An 18,533-nucleotide genomic window follows, 5' to 3' on the forward strand; every position below is an offset into this window, starting at 1 on the left:
AATCCCCTTAAACACTTATATAATGTTTTTTTTTCTCCAAAAATCAAATTTATCATCATCATCCTCATTTTCTTTCTCTGGCGTCAATCATAATTAAATGTGAGTTGCCCGTGTTAGCCAAGAGATATAAAAATAGAAACACACATAAACTTTCTAATAAAGGAGACTACTTGTTCAAAATTCAGCTAATTACTCCTTTATGCACTTTTACAATTGGAATATCGGTTACAAAAACACATAGTATGATTAGACACTATGATCTGCTCCTATTGAGAACAGAAATCCAAACAAAACTAGACCCATGACCTATATAGGAGCAGGAGAGCATTCAGAAACAAATAAATAAAGTTGTACCAGTTATGGATATCAGTCTTAGTTTTCGTGGTAATTAGTTTTCCAAGTTACCAGTTCACATGCTATGTAAGAGGATATCTTTCTTTTTCCGTGGCTAAGATTACACCTCCCAAACTTACCTCAAAATTATGAGATTATATCTCTCAAACTTATCTTCAGACTTCAACCCATCTTCAATGGTTAAAACTACAATCTCCAAATTTATCTCAAAGAATTATGTGATAGTGTTGAGATTGCACCTCTCAATATCATCTTCATACCCTCTTTAAAGATTAAGATTACATCTCCTAAACTTATCTCCAAAATTTGTGATTAAACATTTAATAGAACTGTCTATGTCCAATAGGCACAGATTATACCCTCGAAGATATTTGAGGTGATTAGAAAATGTTTCGTAATATATTGACACAACTAGATAAATGAAATGTTATTCATCAAAAAGATATATGAAATGTTAGCATTGCTTACATAATTCTTATATTGTTAGCATTACATGTGATAGTGTTAGGTTACTTGTCCAAGTAAGGTTGTGTTTGATACATATTTTTGTGAAGGAAAATAAAAAAGTTCTCCAAAAATGAAGTTTTTCCAAGTGCTGATGGAATCTATTGTCGAATTTTAACCCAATTATTTGTTTTAGTTTTCTCGAGATGGAAAAGAGAGAAGTATTTGTTCTATTATTTACTGCAAAGAAATGACAATCTTTTATATGGTTGTTAATAGACAAAACCTTTTGTAAAACTAGATCGGCATTTCTCAAGTCGTTACAACCGTTGTAGCAAAGAGCATTTCCCAAATTTCCTAATAGGTTTATAGATGCTTTCCGAAATAGATATTCATTTATCTGCTACTCGAAGGTAATTTTTAAGTTATGTCTTCGAGTTTCCATCAAAGGTCTAACCTTGGGAGTTGGGACTCAAAGAAAGAGGCGCTTTTAACACTGGTGAGAGACAGCTATAAAACTTCCTTATAAAACACTGGTCATGAGAAATTAAAAGAGAAATACTAGTATCTTATGGCCAGTGCTTTGGGAAGCAAAATAGTTTCCGGGGTTTTGAAGACTTGGTCAATTTTGTTTGACAATTTTATTTTGGGGAAAGCAAAATAGCTTCTCCACCTCAGCTCTCTCTCTCCACCTCACTTCTCTCTTTCCACCTCACTTCTCTCTTTCCTCCTCATCTTCTCTCCCCACCACTCTCTGTCTTCTCCGACAGGTCGCCGCCCGGAAAATTTTTTGGCCGACTACCATGAAAAAAAAAAAATTCACTCTCTCTCTCTCTAGAAACTCCGACGAAGGGGTTTCGCGCCGGAGTCTCGGTCTGTTGAAGAACAAACCGGATATGTTCTTCAATAGACCAAAACAGGTCTGTTCTTCAACAGACCCGGGCAGGTCTGTTGAAGAACATACCAGATCCGGTCTGTTCTTCAACAGACCGGAACTCCGGCGAAAGGAAACCTCTTCGCCGGAGTTTCTAGAGAGAGAGTGAATTTTTTTTTTCATGGTCGCCGACCGGAAATTTTCCGGCCGGCGACCTGTCGGAGAAGAGAGTGAGGTGAGGTGGAGTGCTTTTTTTTATTTCCCCTTAAAATTTATTTTCCCGAAAAATTTCTAAAATTCTTAAAATTTTACACCTCAGAAAATATTTAGCTTCCCTCAAGGCTCAAAGCGCTGGCCTATCTCATTTGATGTATACAAAGTATATATTTGCCTTCCTTCATCAAAAAAAAAAAAGTATATATTTGCCTACATTTTTTTTTTGAACTAAATATATTTGCCTACATCAGCAAAGTGAATCGGCCCAAATAGAATGCTTGAGACCTAAAACCACTCCCTTCTCTCTTTTGCTTTCTCTCTCTCTCTCTCTCTCTCTCTCTCAGAAGCCGTTAAGAGGGAGAAGGAAGAACGATGCACTCATCCTATTTCCGAACAGCTCGAAGACTATCTTCTGCTCTTCGTCTCTGCTCTACCCACTCTCTCTCTAATCGCATCCCTCTCCCATCTTCAATCAACTCATCTCTACCCAGTCTCTCTCCTCTTCCCCCCACTTCTTCTTCTTCTTCTTCTTCTTCTTCTTCTTCTTCTTCCTTCTTTTCTACAGCTTCTTCTCCATCCAAACATTTCAGCAATGCCCAAGTTGACGATCAGTTAGAACACCCTCGACAAACTGATGCCTACGCAGCAATCGAACTCGCCCTTGATTCTGTTGTTAAGATTTTCACTGTCTCAAGTAGTCCCAATTATTTCCTTCCATGGCAGAACAAATCCCAGAGAGAAACAATGGGTTCTGGTAAACAATTCATTCATACCCAGACCCCTTTCCTTATTATATATTTATATTCTTCAATGTCAATTGCTTACAATTTCAAAAAATTATGATGGGTTTTGCTTAAAAGCTCTGATTTTTCAGTAAAATCCTCATGGGTACCCATGAAAAGATGTCATCTTGATATGAAGTTTAATTAGTATATGTAATTTGTTTGATGATTTTTACTATGAAAACATCTTGAAAAATCTCATCTTGCTATGTTTATATTTGAATTTGGAGCTTTGTGACATATCATAGCTTCCCATTGCTTATACTTGTTTGTTTAACTAACTTCAATGTTCGGTCGTGCTAATGTAGGATTCGTGATTGATGGGAAAAGGATTTTGACAAATGCTCATGTAGTAGCTGACCATACGTTCGTTCTTGTGAGAAAGCATGGTTCTCCAACTAAGTATAGAGCCGAAATTCAAGCCATTGGGCATGAATGTGATTTAGCTATTCTTACGGTTGAAAGTGATGAGTTTTGGGAGGGTATGAACTTTCTGGAGTTAGGCGACATTCCATTTTTGCAGGAAGCTGTTGCTGTTGTTGGATACCCTCAAGGTTTGGATGCTTCATCATATGCACGTATATATAATTATTCTTTAACCATGAACCCTCATCTGTTGTAGTACTTGGGGTTCCAGTGACTTGGTGGTTCTCTGCCTCATTACTTTTTTAAGCTGCAGTTCTTTTCTATAAGATGGCCTTTTCATTGTTAACATTTCATCTTCAAAGGGGATCTACTTATTAGGTTTTTCAGTAATTTGATACTTTGTACTTGTTTGTGATCTTTGGAATACATGTCGTGAAAAATGGTGCACGGTGGCACATTTCCTAATCAAATTATTATTATTGTTAATCTATATATGACCACAGTCCGTAAAAAAAGTTACATAACGTCACTTCTGTGGTTGCAGGAGGAGACAATATATCGGTTACTAAAGGTGTTGTATCCAGAGTTGAACCAACACAATATGTTCATGGTGCCACCCAGCTTATGGCTATACAGATTGACGCGGCTATCAATCCTGGGAACAGTGGTGGTCCTGCAATCATGGGAGACAAGGTTGCTGGAGTAGCTTTTCAAAACCTTTCAGGTGCGGAGAATATTGGGTGAGTTTTCAAAAGAATTGGAGATGAGCCTGTTTCTTTTGGTCCTTTGCTAGAACTTTGTACTTCTTGATTATTTATTTTAGTTGGTTATCTCTTACCAAGTTCTAGAAAAACTGTGTTAAGGAAACATGTTATTATTACTAAAAAAAGATAAATTAGTATTGGGTACCAACTTGACATGAGACCAGCCATTGTTATTCACTTAATAGAATTCATGGAGTGCCTTTTTCGTGTTTCAATCCTTTTTTTTCTTTTTCCGCAGTATATATATATTCCGTATTGCTTTGTGGAGCGAAGTAGCTTATTACTTTGCTAGATGTGGAATGTTGTATCTTGATATTTGTGGCTAAAACTGAATGGAGCTTTAACTATTATATACTTCGTTGTAGGCTAGGAATTGTGGAATTATGTATCTACACCTTAACTAATCATAGGGAGCTGATTATGGAAAACTGTTTCAAGGTGTCCCAGGAAATATTATAGTCATAGTGCCAATCATGGCACATCTTATACTCGAGTTGACAAAAATATGGTCTTCCACTCTCACAATCAGGACCTTACTTTACTTCTGATGAAGTTAACAATCTAAATCTCTTTGTCCTTCAGTATGTAGTGTTTGATACTCAGATTGTGCAAGATCCATTAAAGAATAGGAGATTCACTTTCACTCTGGAGGGTATTTAGTCAGCTCTAAAGTATATCAACTGTTTAATCATTGTCGTCTATGCTTACAACAGTGTTGGGGTTCAGACAATAAATTATTGCCATGCTAAGACCATTGGAAGTAAAATCCTGACTTAACTCTTAATATACAGAATGAGCTCTTATGCCGATTATTCTCATGACTTTTTATAAAAAGGTTGGCGTTGGAATCAATCCCTTACTATCTCATCTATTAGATCTCTTGAAGTGGACCACATCTGATACTTGAGGACCTCTGCTACCCGTTTCCCTTTTTCTACTACCAAAAAAATCCAATTGTTACCGATTGGTATTCAAGTAAATTACGTTGTATGCATAAAACCATCCAAGTCAGCTTTAATTGTTATATGTATATCATCTAGACTCGTGCTAGTTGTGGTGGTTTATCTTATATCAGTAACTCGAGTCATTTACTGTGCATATTGCAGAACTTTGATCATACGACCATCGCATTGTTCACCATCTAACTCTCATCGTCTAAAATTTGCAGGTATATTATTCCAGTACCCGTGATAAAGCATTTTATAGCTGGCGTGGAGGAGTACGGGCGATATGCTGGATTTTGTTCTCTGGGTTTGTCTTGCCAGCCAACTGAAAATGCACAACTAAGAGAGCACTTCCGGATGAGGCCCCAATCGACTGGAGTTCTAATCAGCAAGATCAATCCTCTTTCTAATGCCCATAAGGTGCTTAAGAAAGATGATATTGTCCTTGCATTTGATGGTGTGCCTATAGCAAGCGATGGGACAGGTAACGATATAGTCTGCTTCAATTCAGTTGGAGCGGAGTCACTCAGATAGAATTTACGGAACCTTTTGTTCGTTGATGTTTAATTTCTTCCATGATGATTGCAGTTGCTTTTCGGAACAGAGAACGAATAACCTTTGATCACCTAGTATCTATGAAGAAACCCAATGAAGAGGCTACAGTAAGAGTGTTAAGAGATGGCACTGAGCTTGATATCACTGTTACCCTTCACCCCGTGAGTTTTGTTTCTTCTTGCCTTTTAAATCTTGTGCAAACTAGACTTTCTTTAACGTCGTTTCTTTAATTATATATTACCGCCACACTTATACATGGTGGAATCTCTTCTTGCTAATCTACTTTACTTTTTCATTAATTTAGAAATTGATTTTAAGTAACATCTAATTTGATGATTTTGCAGTTACAACCATTGGTCCCAGTTCATCAGTTTGATAAATTGCCTAGCTACTTTATCTTTGCTGGTTTGGTTTTTATTCCACTAACTCAGCCATACCTTCACGAGTATGGAGAAGACTGGTATAATACTTCACCTCGTCGATTGTGTGAGCGAGCACTGCGGGAACTGCCTAAGAAGGCAGGTGAACAACTTGTTATCCTCTCTCAGGTATTTCGCTTTCCCTCCTCTTTCTGCAGCACTATTCTCGTAAGTTCATCACCAAGCTTGATAAAGAACCCAAAGAAATAAAACCCAGTCCTCTTGCTTTCCCTTCGAAAGATTCTTAGGCACTTAACATGGGAAAAAGATATTGAGGGTAGCTGATTCATGATTTTTCTCGTATATTTGGGGAAAGTAATTCATGTGAGGGAATATTGGCTCCCTAACAAACCCAACAGACGGAAATTCTAAATTTAGTATAAATTTCTTTTTCCCGAGGAGAAAAAGGACTATAAAAACAATCTACGGCATGTGAGACTCTGTAATTTGCATATGACTTTTGTTGGTACAACTTGTATTATCCTTTTTCTCTGATGTATTACATTGCTTAGTCCATGTCAAAGTTGAACTCTTCTTCACCTGATGGGAAAGATGTCCAAGTTGATGTTGAATATTGGAGACCTTCTTATTCCACATGCTGAGTGATTGATGATACACAAAAATAATATTGCTTCGTTTGATGTTCATCAGGTTCTAATGGACGATATCAACGCAGGGTACGAACGTTTGGCAGAATTACAGGTACTGCAGTACTACTCTGTTTTGTATTTACGGGGTTACGCTCTAGGGTGTGATTGTAATTGTGAATAACGAAAAAACCTTACACGCATATAATGTCGGGGTCCTAATTCTTAAGAAACCATTGGTTATTGTTTATATAGATGTAAAAATTTGAGCACAAGTATATCGATGGTGTGGACAGGTGAAGAAGGTTAACGGAGTTGAGATTGATAATCTAAAACATTTACGCCAACTTGTTGAAGATTGCCAGGAAGAGAGCTTGAGATTTGATTTGGACGATGAGAGGGTAGTTGTTTTGAACTACGAGACAGCGAAAGTTGCAACTTCTAGGATACTAAGGCGTCACAGAATACCTTCTGCAGTATCCACTGATCTGATTGATGATGAAAAACATCAAGAGATGGTCTCAAGAATTGAAGCGCCTTGTTCCACCTAATTCTTTTTATTTATAAGTTTCCTTTTACTTTGGCTCACCAATTTTCTCTGCACCTGCACTTATGGGGAGTTTAGTTTGATGGATCAAGTTTTATCATTTTGAAAGCGCGAGACATGGGGAACTCAAGTTTCCTGGCTAAGTTAAGTTCAAATTCGAGTTGTTTTGGTTTGGACTTAAGGTTTCTTCCGGCTTCTTGAGGAGCTCAGGAAGATTGTTCAGACAATAAGTTTAGTGTTCGATTCAGAAGACCACTTGTAGGGTTTAATTGGTAGCTGTAGCTTGTTTTTGTTTTTTTCTCCATGTACTTCATTAGTATTTAGTTTTTATCGTAGAGAGTATAGAGGCTTTTGAAAGGCGCTAAATAGACATTGTATATGCAGTATGATGTTTTAATTAAATTATTTATCTGCAAAATATACATATGAAAATCCTAAGATTGTCAAGCGATGCTACCACTATTTTTACACCGGTCGGTTAAATATATATGATTGGATGGAGTGGAGCCATAGCTTCCCCTTTTCGGCAATGTGGTAAATGGGTCAGAATCCTGTCTATGGTTTTGTGTGATCCTTTGATTACAGATACGCGATTGCTATGTGTATTAAAAGTTTTGACTTAATTTGTCATTTACTGACTCACTTTCACTAAAAGATAAATCAGTTGAACGTTTGACTACAATCCATCCATACCGTTCTTTTAGTGAAAGGAATCAGTAAGTCACAAATTAAGTCCAAACTTTTTGTGCACTTAGCTTTTCCTATATGTGGTCTTAACTCTTAAAGTTTTGGTTTTCCTCCTTTTGTACGTAGAGAAGTTAATTATCTTCGTGGTTTATGGAGGTTGGGAGGAGGGACGACCAGTGTGCCTCTAAAGGTGCCTCATCCTTTTCCTCTTTGCCCATCCCTCTCTTGACACTCTCCGTAGCCTCGGATTGAGCAGTTCGACTCCCACAGAGTCTGTGTTGTTCAAGTCCAACACGGACTAGGCACGGTGGTTAGTGTTTTCAGATTTGCCCCAGCCACTAAGAGCATCTCCAGCCCCAGCCGGGCGGAGGCCATAAATTCAAATTTATGGCCTCCGCACGGTGCTCCAAGCCCAGCTGCTTGGAGCGGAGGCTGGAGCTCCTCCCTCAGTCGCCCCTAACATTAGGGGCGACTGAAGGGAGGCCCAAGTGACCCTAACGGTCACTTGGGGGCAGATCTTGGCCGTTGGTTTATCCAACGGCCAGATCTGCTTGTATTTTTTTTTTTAAATATTAAACAATTAAAAATAACTAAAAAATTAAAAATAACTTAAAAATCAAAATACATTTTTGTAATTCTAATTAGTTTTTATTTTTTTTTTTTAATTCTAGGAAAACTTAAATATTAGTAATTAAAATACATCCCACCAAATGTCGGTCCCCGAATAAATTTTTTTTTCGAAAAATAGTTCAAACACGTATTTTATATATACATAAAATCACACACGTTTTTCGCTCACCAACTAAAAGTGCACACACGCGTTTCCCACATGAACAAATTTTCGGCCTCAAGAGAGGCTGGGACTGAATTTTAGAGGCTGAGCTGAGGCCAAAAATTTTGAGTGAAAAAGTGATTTTTCGGCCTAACACAGACTGGAGTTGGAGATGCTCAAAGGGCCAGAAGAAGGAAATAGATGTGATTGGGGGGGGGGGGGGGGGGGGGGGGGGGGGGGGCTAGATGATCAAGTGGAGATTTGAGTCAGGATATGGGAAAGGGAGGGAGGTTAGCCAGTCCTGTGAGGTCCCTATCAAGTCTGGCCATTCTGTTTCCTGACACCACCCTCATACTTGCCATGCTTCCCATTCAGTATCGTCTGAATCTTACAATATCTCTTCCACACGTACGCCTTCCTAGGCAAAATTCAGGGCCCATTCGTCGGTGCTGCTGCTGCTGCATTATTGCTCTCATACACTGTCGTCTGTCGGTAAGAAATTCTACTATAGGGAATTCTTCTCCTCACTTCCACCAACTTATGTAACCTTCAACTCGATCTTGCTGTTATATGGAGTAAATTTATACACTTATCATGCTATAAGTCTGTATATTAAAACAGTTTAATCTGTTACTTGGGTGGTAAGTATACTTATTTATTGACATTAGTGAGGAAAAAAATAAGGTTGTGGTTACAAAAACCACCCGTAAAAAAAAAGTATATCATCGTACATTTCTCTCTACTCTCTATTGAACTCAACGTTTCTCTCTATTGACTTTTTTTGTTCTCTAATATTGATTTTTCTTAATCTTCTAGATTGAGAGACTCGTGTTAGAGGTAAATTCTCCATCTTCATTTTATAGTTTTTGCAATTCATCTTCACGTTTTAAATCTTATTTTATCTTTTGCCAAGGCGTTAAAGAGATCTACCTGTGTCGAGCGCGGTAGAAATCTAGTAAAATTGAAATAATAATTGTTAAGTATATTGTAATTTTACTGTTGAAAAATATTATTTGGCCCCACAAGTCCAAATTGATGATGTCATAATAACCTCATGTGCAAAAATTTGACTTTGTTATGTTACTTTTTAAGTTTTTATTGGAACAAGAGACAACCTGAGACTCGCACTTCAACCTTATGTGAGTGAAATCAGAGTTTCTTTCTCCACGTGAACATCTGAGAGGAGAGAGAAATTCTCGTTTCTCTCACATGCGGTTCAAGTGGGAGTGCTAGGAGGCGGGTTCGGTATACTTTTTGTTATTGGAACAAGTAGCATCATAATTTTCTATTTCATGCTCTAATAATATAAGAACAAAAATCATTCTATTTACATAAATCAGTAAAAGGTAGATATGGTTAATATATTTCATCAAAAAAAGAAAAGAAAAGGTAGATATGGTAGGTATGCTAAATTGGCGGTAACATTTTGAAATGGAGACAACATTTAATGGGGCGCCCAACTACCACCCATCCCCATCACTCATACAGAGGTAGACGGAGAGAGAGAGAGAGCATGGGAGTGAGTGTCAAAAGTCCTCACTCCTCTCTCTATATAAACCTTAGGTATCACACCAAGAAGACTCACTCAGTCTTTAGCATTTCCTTTGAGAAGTTAAGAAGAGTTTCTATAGTTTTTGCAAGTGTGAGTGATTTAGTAGTAGCTAGGAGGAGCAATGGCATCAGTTAGTCTAAAGATGGTAGCTGTGGTACTGGCATGTATGGTACTGGTGGCGGCACCATATGAGGCTGAAGGTGCCATGACATGTGGGACGGTAGCGAGCAAGCTAGCACCGTGTCTCGGATTCCTCAAGAACGGAGGGGCAGTACCCGGTGGCTGCTGTGGCGGAGTGAAGGCACTAATGGCAGCAGCATCGACGACTCCAGACAGGAAGACAGCATGTGGGTGCTTGAAGAATGCAGCTGGTAGCATACCTGGTATCAAATTGGAAAATGCTGCTGCCCTCCCTTCTAAATGTAGTGTCAACATTCCTTACAAGATCAGCCCCTCCACTGATTGTTCCAAGTACATCTCTCTCTCTCTCTATTTTCGATCTCTCTCTAAATATATTAGTTTTGTTAACTCAATTGTGTTATGTATGTTGCAGGGTGGTTTAGGTGAGACGACGAATCAATGGAATGGAAGGAAGCATATGTAGCAGCATTTTGGAGTGGGATTATGTGATGTGAGGCTAATATTATAGTAGTAGTAGTATATGAATAAGAATAATGAGGATCTGATGTATTGAATCTTAAGCAATCAAGAAGTTCTAGTAGTTTGTTTTTCATCTATCTAGTATCAAGTGTTGGGAAATCTGCTTAAAAACTTCTACTTGTTACGCGTCCGAAATAAACAATGATCTTCATGCTTCTAAACGTCAAGAATACGAAAATATATATTCCAAATTAAGGCTCCAAGTCGAACTTACAACCGTCTAGACACAAACTAAGAAATCCCCTAATTAAGATGGTTAAGAATACTAAATAGTCTTTTCCTCCTAGCTCCATGTAAATAATTTAGATAAGCCTCCAGAAGAAGAATGATCAAGAAGGAAGAACCAAAGAAAGAGAGAGATAGGTCTCGGCTGGAGAGAGAGAATGCCGAGGACTAGGAAAATGGTGATAACACACGTATTTTCTCGAAAAAAAAAAAAAAAAAAATCCTATTTTCTCGCCAAGGTTCACAAGAACACACACATTTTCTTTTTCAGAATTTTATTTATTCGTGAAAGGGGATAATACACGTATTTCCTTTAAAAATCCTAAAATGATGTGAAACTTCAACCGGGATAAAACACCTCTTTCCTAGGCAAAATCCAATTTGTTTATGAAACTTCAGTGGGGAGAGTATACACTAAATTGGCGTGAAAGACTAGAACATGCTGAAAGTCAACTTTTCTATATACGATCCGCATATTGCCGACCCGCAAATCGCCAGAAGATCTATCAAATTCGAGAGATAGGCAAACAAGGAAAATTATCATTTTGACGACCAACAAAGTGGTTTCATCTAAGCCAGTGCCTCACCACTACATCATCTTTGTCGATCATCAAAGTATGTATGTCAAGCCTATATAAGCATATCAGGTTCACCCTAATCAACCATGCAAGATTCAACTTCTAAATTCAAACTGTGAATTCAATTCTGTAACTGCAAAAATATCCCATTGACTTGAGCGCAACTGTGATTTCTGAGTTTTTTGTTGGTTCTGTCCCTCAAATTACAAGGAAAGGTTCATTCTTTGGTCCGTTGATTCTTCATTATCTGAGTAATAACCTAGAACCTGTTTTAGACATCATCTTGCCCCCAATAATTCTCCTTTGCAAACAAAGAATAAGGCGTTCGGACAGAAGCTCAACACATTGCCTTGCTCAAGATACATGTTCTTCCAAATATTATTTGACTAACCCTAACAGGTGAAGGCGGACCCCTTTAGTTATTTAACTCCTTTCAGCTTTGACCAATCAAGAAGTAAATAGATTAATCCAAGGCACACTTGATAATGCCGCGTGCCCAACAAATAAACACGCGATGGAGCCATCAGGGCGACAAATCCTATAAAGCTTTACCACCTGAGCCAACTCTAACAAGAGTGATCGTTTGGAGATCGACATGAGCCCCCTAGGCACCTTGCACCCTGCGCCGACCCAGAGGTAAGCGAAGAGGTGGCTTGAGCCTTGAAACTCAGTACGGAGTTCCGCAGAAGTATCTCGACACCTTGAGCTCTGCTCTGCCTCCAGCCAAGCGAAAGGATGGATCTGAGTCGGCTCTGCACCTGAGCGTTGCTCTAACAAGAAAGGCAAAGCAAGAAAGTAAGCAGAGCTCAACTCGACACCTCGAGCCCAGTCCTACTCGAAGAGAACGACAGATGGGCGGAAGGGTAGACAGTGGCGAATATCTGTTTTTTCATACACGAATCGTGGTGTCAGAGGACCTGTCAGTGTTAGAAGATACACACTCAAACAGATAATATCCTTTAACGACGATAACATGTGACCCTCATCAAGTCGGTGTCCTCACACTGCATCATCTCAACCGTGCTTTGCCACCACTTGTCAAACCTATATAAACATATTAGGTTTTCCCTAAAAGGAGATTCTTTGCATACTCACACTGAATTACTCGTTAAACCTATAACACTTGACTGACTTGAGCATCGAAGTGTCTTTATTGCAAGTCCGTCCTTACCAAACTTGTGTAAGCATATCAGGTTTACTCCATGACCGAATTGTTTTCATACTCTCACTAAAATAAAAAATTTAGATGTCTTCTTAGCGAGAGAAAACTTGGTTGTCCTTTTAAAGTGAAAATTGTAGTGGATCTACGAGGCATTAAGTTCGCTCACTTCCATATAATCCTGTAAGGTAAAAAAGTTCTATTGCTTAGTATCAGCCTCCTTTGTTAGATTAAATCCTAACAAGTAGGAACTCGATACGCACCCCATTTTGTGGAAGTCCTTCATGACAACATCAAAACGCACCCCATGATGCCAAACCTAGCCTCACCTTTTCCTCCCGTGTCTTAAGACGACCGTACTTGATACAAAATATTGTGCCACCAATTACCAAATGCTTCACTTTCTCTATGCTTCTTAAGCAACCACAAAATGAATTCAATACAAAGATTTGAATCTATATGTATAATTTAATTTGATGGTATGACTTGTTTTGAAAAACAAAACAAGGTTAACCCCTAAAAATGTAGAAAAGAAAAAGTCATTTTCCCTGAAGTAAGGAGGAAAAACAGGAGAGCTTTAAGTCCAAATTCCGCCCTAAAAAATGTTCACAGTCCTTTCTACCATAACAAAACATCAAAAAAATTAATTTAGTTTCCATGAACCCTTACTATTATATATACATATAGAGAGAAAAAGAGAGAGATTCTGAAAACAAAAACCCATCTTTTAATCTCAACCTCACCAAATTAAAGAGAAGAGAAGAGAGGAGAGAGAGAGAGATGGCAACAGGAGCAGCAGCAGCAGAAGGATTATTAAGATGTGTATTTGAAGGATGTATATCGACGACAGATACAGAGATAGAGAGAAGACCTTACCATCGTAATTGTGGTTGTGCTCTTCATAAATCAACAAGTAGTTCTTGTTTTAATAACAAGAAACTTTCTTACCCTATTAGACGTTCTTGGAGTGAGAGTAGTTTGGCTTTATCATCTTCTTCATCATCATCATTATCTTCTTATAACTCTTCATCTTCTTCACCTTCTTCTACCAACAACAACAATGGTGTCAAGAAATTCACTCATCATCCTCAGGTTGACCCAATTTTTGAATTTTAAATTTATATAGAAACCCAATTTCAAGAATTAAGTAATTTTGGCTCATAATTATTTGTTGCAGATTCAGAGTATTATTTTTTGTGTTTCTTTTATTTTTCGAACCGATCTATCCTTGTTTGTTTTTTTTTTCTTTCTATTTTAACCCAGAGCTGTATGATGATTTGAGAATTATTATATTTGATCAATTACCAAAATAAAAAACCTTCAAAAAAAGAACAGAGGAAATGTCGATAAGATTTTATCTCTTTCGATTTCGAAAAGGAACCACCTTCCTATCTCTCTCCTTCCTTCTTTTCTCAGGAGGGGAAGTATGGAACAATATTTGTGGGTAGTGGAGGTAGGGAACCAAAAGGCGTGGGGCGGGTTAGTGATAGCCTCGCGCCCCCTCGCCCACCCCTCACTGTTCTGTGACAGCGGCGTTACAGTGCTGACTACCTCAGCCAAACTAAAACAACAATTAACTGCTGTAGTAGAAGATGACAGGTCAGGTGTACTTGAATTTGTAAGATTTACATGTAATTAGTTTTTCTTGTTAAGGGTTCGGGCCTTTAAACCCGCAGACAATTGCCAAAAGAAAAGTACAGAGTTCGCCATGACAACTTATGGATGGACATTCACCATGTGACTAAATTAGACTGCTCATTCAGATGGCTTCACAATCGTCCAGTCTCGGCATGTCTTGCTCTTTCAAGACCTCAAGCCTCCTGAAAAGAAAGCAACCCTGATCAAATGACAATAATCCAAAGTATATACAGCAAGTTGCAATGATGAAGAAAACAATAACTATGAAAAAGAGGAGTCTGTCGCTAATGTCACCTGGGGGTTTAGGATTCAAATGATGATAACAGTGATTCAGATGTAACAGAGTAATAATCAGTTGAATGTCTTAGAAGTTAATCATCCTGCTCCAATCACGGACCGGTTTCTATAATCCGTTAAGCAACAACTGAAATAGGAAGAAGAACTTCTATGGTGATCCACAGCCAGAGCAGGATTATCATGATCATATACAATTTGACAAAATTCAACAAGTGATACAACAATGTGTGAATGGAATTGCTAATAACAACCTCAAAACAACAACTTTGAGTGAAAACACAAAAACTTTGTGGTCGAATACTCTAGAATTTGGTAGTACGATACTAATTTCTGAAGTTTGCATAATACTTTATTAGGAGGTAGTTAGTGGGCACTCAAGAAATATAGGACAATTTTTTTTTGAGAAATCGACTATGATCTAAGCTAGTCGTTACAAGCCATTGATACATCATGAAGATGTGATAAACACGATAACCGCCTAAGTTAAACCATTAATGAAAGAGGCCTATAGCCCGACAAATTCAACGAACCGTGGATTCCAACTCCTCTGGGAATCGAACCTGGGACCTCCAGGGTTTTGGAATTTGTGTCAACAATTTCCACTTTCAAACACTTGGGCATACAATCCGTTTTTGACCACAAATTTTGATTTAAACAGGTAAGCAGAAGCAACTATAGAGATATACACTTTGACAAGTAAAATCTGAACAAGATGCCTTAACTACAACTCATAGTATTGTGTACCTTGCCCTAAAACTGGATAAATGGTAACCCTAATAAATTGAGCATACGAAGAGAAAGAAAACTGCATTAGAGCTTGAAATTACCAAATCACCATGGGAATCTCGCTTAATTTCATTGAGGAAATTGGGTGTTTGAAGAAGAAGATGATGATGATGATTAATTAAACCACTGAAATTCTTCTAATGAGCTCTAGTTCTTCATCTTCTTTCTTAACAACGGAAGTAGGAGGAGAAGAGAAGGATCTGTAAAAGGAAAGACATAAGTAAGCGAGTAAGATACCGAAGAGATCGGCGATAGCATCTTTAGTAGAAGCTCCGGCGGATTTCCATAGGCCGATCTCGTCACCAGCTTCTTTGGCAGCACCGGCAGCCATGGAAACGAGAGATCCGATGGAGATGCTCCATCTGGAGAGGAAAGGATAACGAGTTCTCATGGCGAGGGATGAGATTACCACGGAGATGAAAAAGCAGAAGAGGACATGGTATAGTTTGTCTAGGGCTATCCAATCGTCTCCATTCTCCATTTTCTTTTACTTCAGTTTTTAAGCTTATTTTCAGTGACAGAAATCAAAACCACCCGTCGGTTTGTGGTGAGATTTCAGGAGCGAACTTGCTCTTTGATTTATGGGTGCGTCTACCTCTTTCAATGTTAGGCACCCCACGGATTGGTGCAGTCCGAAGGTACTCGGACTATCCTGGTCCATGCTGAGGTTGAAAAACAAGGACTGAGGCCAGTCGGAGGACCTCGGACTACTCTAATACGTGGGCCTCGAACTGCTCAATACGAAATCCACGGAGAGTACCAAAAGAGGAGTGGGCTAAGAGGAAAAGGACACGGTGCCTTTAGAGGCATCCTTTATTGATTAGGGCCTTCCATTCAACCAGAGTTCAATGAACCCATGGACCCAACATTAGTCGGTCCGGACTTCCATTTAGTTTCACATATCTTGGTCATGGATAGATCACCCAGGTTCGGGTCCATAAGCAGTGACAATTGCCCTATGAAGACTCGCTTTCGCTACGGCTCCCTTAACCAAGCCACTGCCTATGAGTCGCCGACTCATTCTTCAACAGGCACGCTGTCAGATACCTAGTCTCCTCCCACTGCAAGGCAACCGCGGTTGGGAATCCAAGAATGGATTCGAGACATAAGCCATCTACAGGTTTTATCAATTTTTGAGGGGTTTAAATTTTTGTAGGAAATCTGAATGAACTAAGAGGCCGTTTGTTAAGTGGGAAATTGTTAGACGTGAAAATCAACTCTTTTCTATGGGAAAGAAAGTCAACTTTTTCAACTTTTTCATATGCGAAATTAAACATTTAAGGGTTTGATAAGAGGAAAGTTCAAGAAATACTTATAAATTGGACTTTTTGGGTGTCTGTAGTCTTGGTCGCTTCATCTCTCCACAAAATCGATTGGTATATTCTTCTCCCAAATGGATTTAGAGAGAGAGAGAGAAAGAGCGACAGAGAGATTTAAGAACAACATATGAAAAAGAGCGAAAGAGCGACAGAGAGATTTAAGAACAACATATGCTGCACATCCAAGGCAATTTTGGGATATTTCAAACAACATTTGGTATCTTCTTCTCCCAAGTCGATTTAGAGAGAGGGCCAGAGAGAGATTTAGAAGAACATAAGCTACACATCCAGGACAATTTTGAGAACTTCAATTGAGGACTTGGGGGCTTTCTGTTTTAAACCAATTGAGAATCTAGAGTACTTTGGTTTGGTTTGAACAATTTTGGGATTAAGTTTTCTTAGGATCTAGGTTTTTTTGGGCCTGATCAGATTAGGGAAATAATACAAAAATGATAACTTCATCAAGGAGTCTAGGGTTTTTTTGAGTCAAACAAATTGGAGAGTTTATACTGTTGTTAATGTTTTAAATTTTGATAACTAATTGGGGGATTTTTTGGGTCAAACAATTGTTGTTAATGCTTTAAACTTCAACGCTCGATTTCAACTTAGTTTTGTGTTCATCAGTGTAGCAGAATTGGAGTTTCTTGCTTGTAAATGTCTCTAAGTGAGTTTTGTAGTGCTTATTCTGGTGTATTTCTGCTCATTTCAAGAGGTTGATGTTGAACGAAAGCCGAGTTGATATCAAACCTTTTCTCTGCTTGATGTTTTATATACCTGTTCTCAAAAATTGGGGCGACATAGATGATTGCTGGTGACAGAGAGGGAAGGGAAAAGTGAGAACATGAGGGGGATTTACCGCTGATGGCCGCTGATGGTCGAGCATCATCGAGCATCTTAGACTCGGACGTTTTCTGTAACCCTAACTTGTACAAATTTGGTGTTTGCTTCACTCTTTCCAAATCGCAGTAACAAAATAAAGCTTGAGCTCTTCAAAACTTCTCTCGGCATTAATAAACTTAAGCATATGTAAAAATAAGCATCACAGCTCGACAACACAAAATGAGCAGAATATATTCCTCTAGGTAAATGATAACTATCTTATTATTCAATTTGCGACTGCAGCAGTATTCTTATAAACCAACAGATTACAACTCCGAGTTCAACACCTCTAACCACAATGAGGTAATGAGAATGAAAATTGGTAATTCATGGCATCGTAACTCAGGCTATAAATTTCTCGAAATGGTTAACAATACGTAAACTAAAATACCGATGCTTCATGCTTTTCAGTTATATTAAAGCTTGCAATGTATGGGGAGAGGAAAACCCTTGTGTACCCAAGATGGATGTTCTTACAATCTTACTTACCTAGATTACTAAACTAAGATAAATTTACTATGTTGAACCATGTTATGAGTCACGACTGATATGTTTTGTTGCTTTCGAGTAACATCATTGACATATCCATAAGGAGATGACCCTAGCTCCCAAAAACAAAGACAAGACGCCATTCATGTCCATGCAAATTCCATACTCGGACGAAAGAAACTTTGTCTAGGGTTGCTTCAAGAGAAAACTAGAAAACTACTATACAAACTACGATTGATCAAGGATTCCTTGGACAGTCAGCCAACTAACACTTAGTCTAGGCATAACTAATCAGGCACTCGTCGGAACTGGTAAGTGGTATATAACTAGCGACTAGTATATTTACAATAAGGAATCACCATGAAAATGACAGGCAACTCGGCTCTATCATACGTAATGAAAAAATAGAGCCTTACGACGTAACTATACACTTCCACCGAAGGTAAAGTAAGTACTTCTTAATTAGTTTATCAACCGCCCACATATATCTCTCATCCAGGTGAAGACCTAATTTAGGATTAAATCGGTTTGAGAACTTAAAACTCGTTGAGTCAGTCAAGATGCGTGGAGGTAGAGGCCCCACTGGTCGTGAACTTCTTTCCCTTAAAAGAAGCAATGACGGTATCTGGGGAATAAGCAT

General features: G+C 38.5%; 4 protein-coding genes across 4 annotated transcripts; 3 read left to right on the forward strand and 1 right to left on the reverse strand.

The window, feature by feature from the left end:
* The first annotated feature begins 2,122 nt into the window (after positions 1–2,122).
* Positions 2,123–7,270, forward strand: DEG10 (DegP protease 10). The gene is made up of 8 exons (XM_086642402.1): positions 2,123–2,642; positions 2,979–3,224; positions 3,581–3,776; positions 4,969–5,228; positions 5,333–5,460; positions 5,644–5,847; positions 6,370–6,420; positions 6,602–7,270. The coding sequence occupies exons 1-8, from the start codon at positions 2,261–2,263 to the stop codon at positions 6,854–6,856; spliced, it is 1,722 nt and encodes a 573-aa protein (XP_086498528.1). The 5' UTR covers positions 2,123–2,260; the 3' UTR covers positions 6,857–7,270.
* Positions 7,271–9,818: 2,548 nt separating this feature from the next.
* On the forward strand, positions 9,819–10,598 carry LOC147539533 (non-specific lipid-transfer protein 1-like). The gene is made up of 2 exons (XM_086644404.1): positions 9,819–10,334; positions 10,417–10,598. The coding sequence occupies exons 1-2, from the start codon at positions 9,985–9,987 to the stop codon at positions 10,424–10,426; spliced, it is 360 nt and encodes a 119-aa protein (XP_086500530.1). The 5' UTR covers positions 9,819–9,984; the 3' UTR covers positions 10,427–10,598.
* Positions 10,599–13,181: 2,583 nt separating this feature from the next.
* LOC147539534 (uncharacterized) lies at positions 13,182–13,772 on the forward strand. The gene has a single exon (XM_086642332.1). The coding sequence runs from the start codon at positions 13,266–13,268 to the stop codon at positions 13,599–13,601; it is 336 nt and encodes a 111-aa protein (XP_086498458.1). The 5' UTR covers positions 13,182–13,265; the 3' UTR covers positions 13,602–13,772.
* Positions 13,773–14,051: 279 nt separating this feature from the next.
* On the reverse strand, positions 14,052–15,737 carry LOC147539535 (uncharacterized). Its single transcript, XM_086643401.1, has 3 exons — positions 15,248–15,737; positions 14,418–14,547; positions 14,052–14,305 (listed from the first exon to the last, which is right to left on the reverse strand). Exon 1 carries the CDS (start codon positions 15,685–15,687, stop codon positions 15,325–15,327), a length of 363 nt encoding a protein of 120 aa, XP_086499527.1. The 5' UTR covers positions 15,688–15,737; the 3' UTR covers positions 14,052–14,305; positions 14,418–14,547; positions 15,248–15,324.
* Between the last annotated feature and the right edge of the window lie 2,796 nt (positions 15,738–18,533).

Source organism: Eschscholzia californica, unplaced genomic scaffold, assembly GCF_041429995.1.
Source record: "Eschscholzia californica isolate CP2 unplaced genomic scaffold, dmEscCali1.0.p SCAF_5, whole genome shotgun sequence".
Classification (NCBI taxonomy): Eukaryota; Viridiplantae; Streptophyta; class Magnoliopsida; order Ranunculales; family Papaveraceae; genus Eschscholzia; species Eschscholzia californica.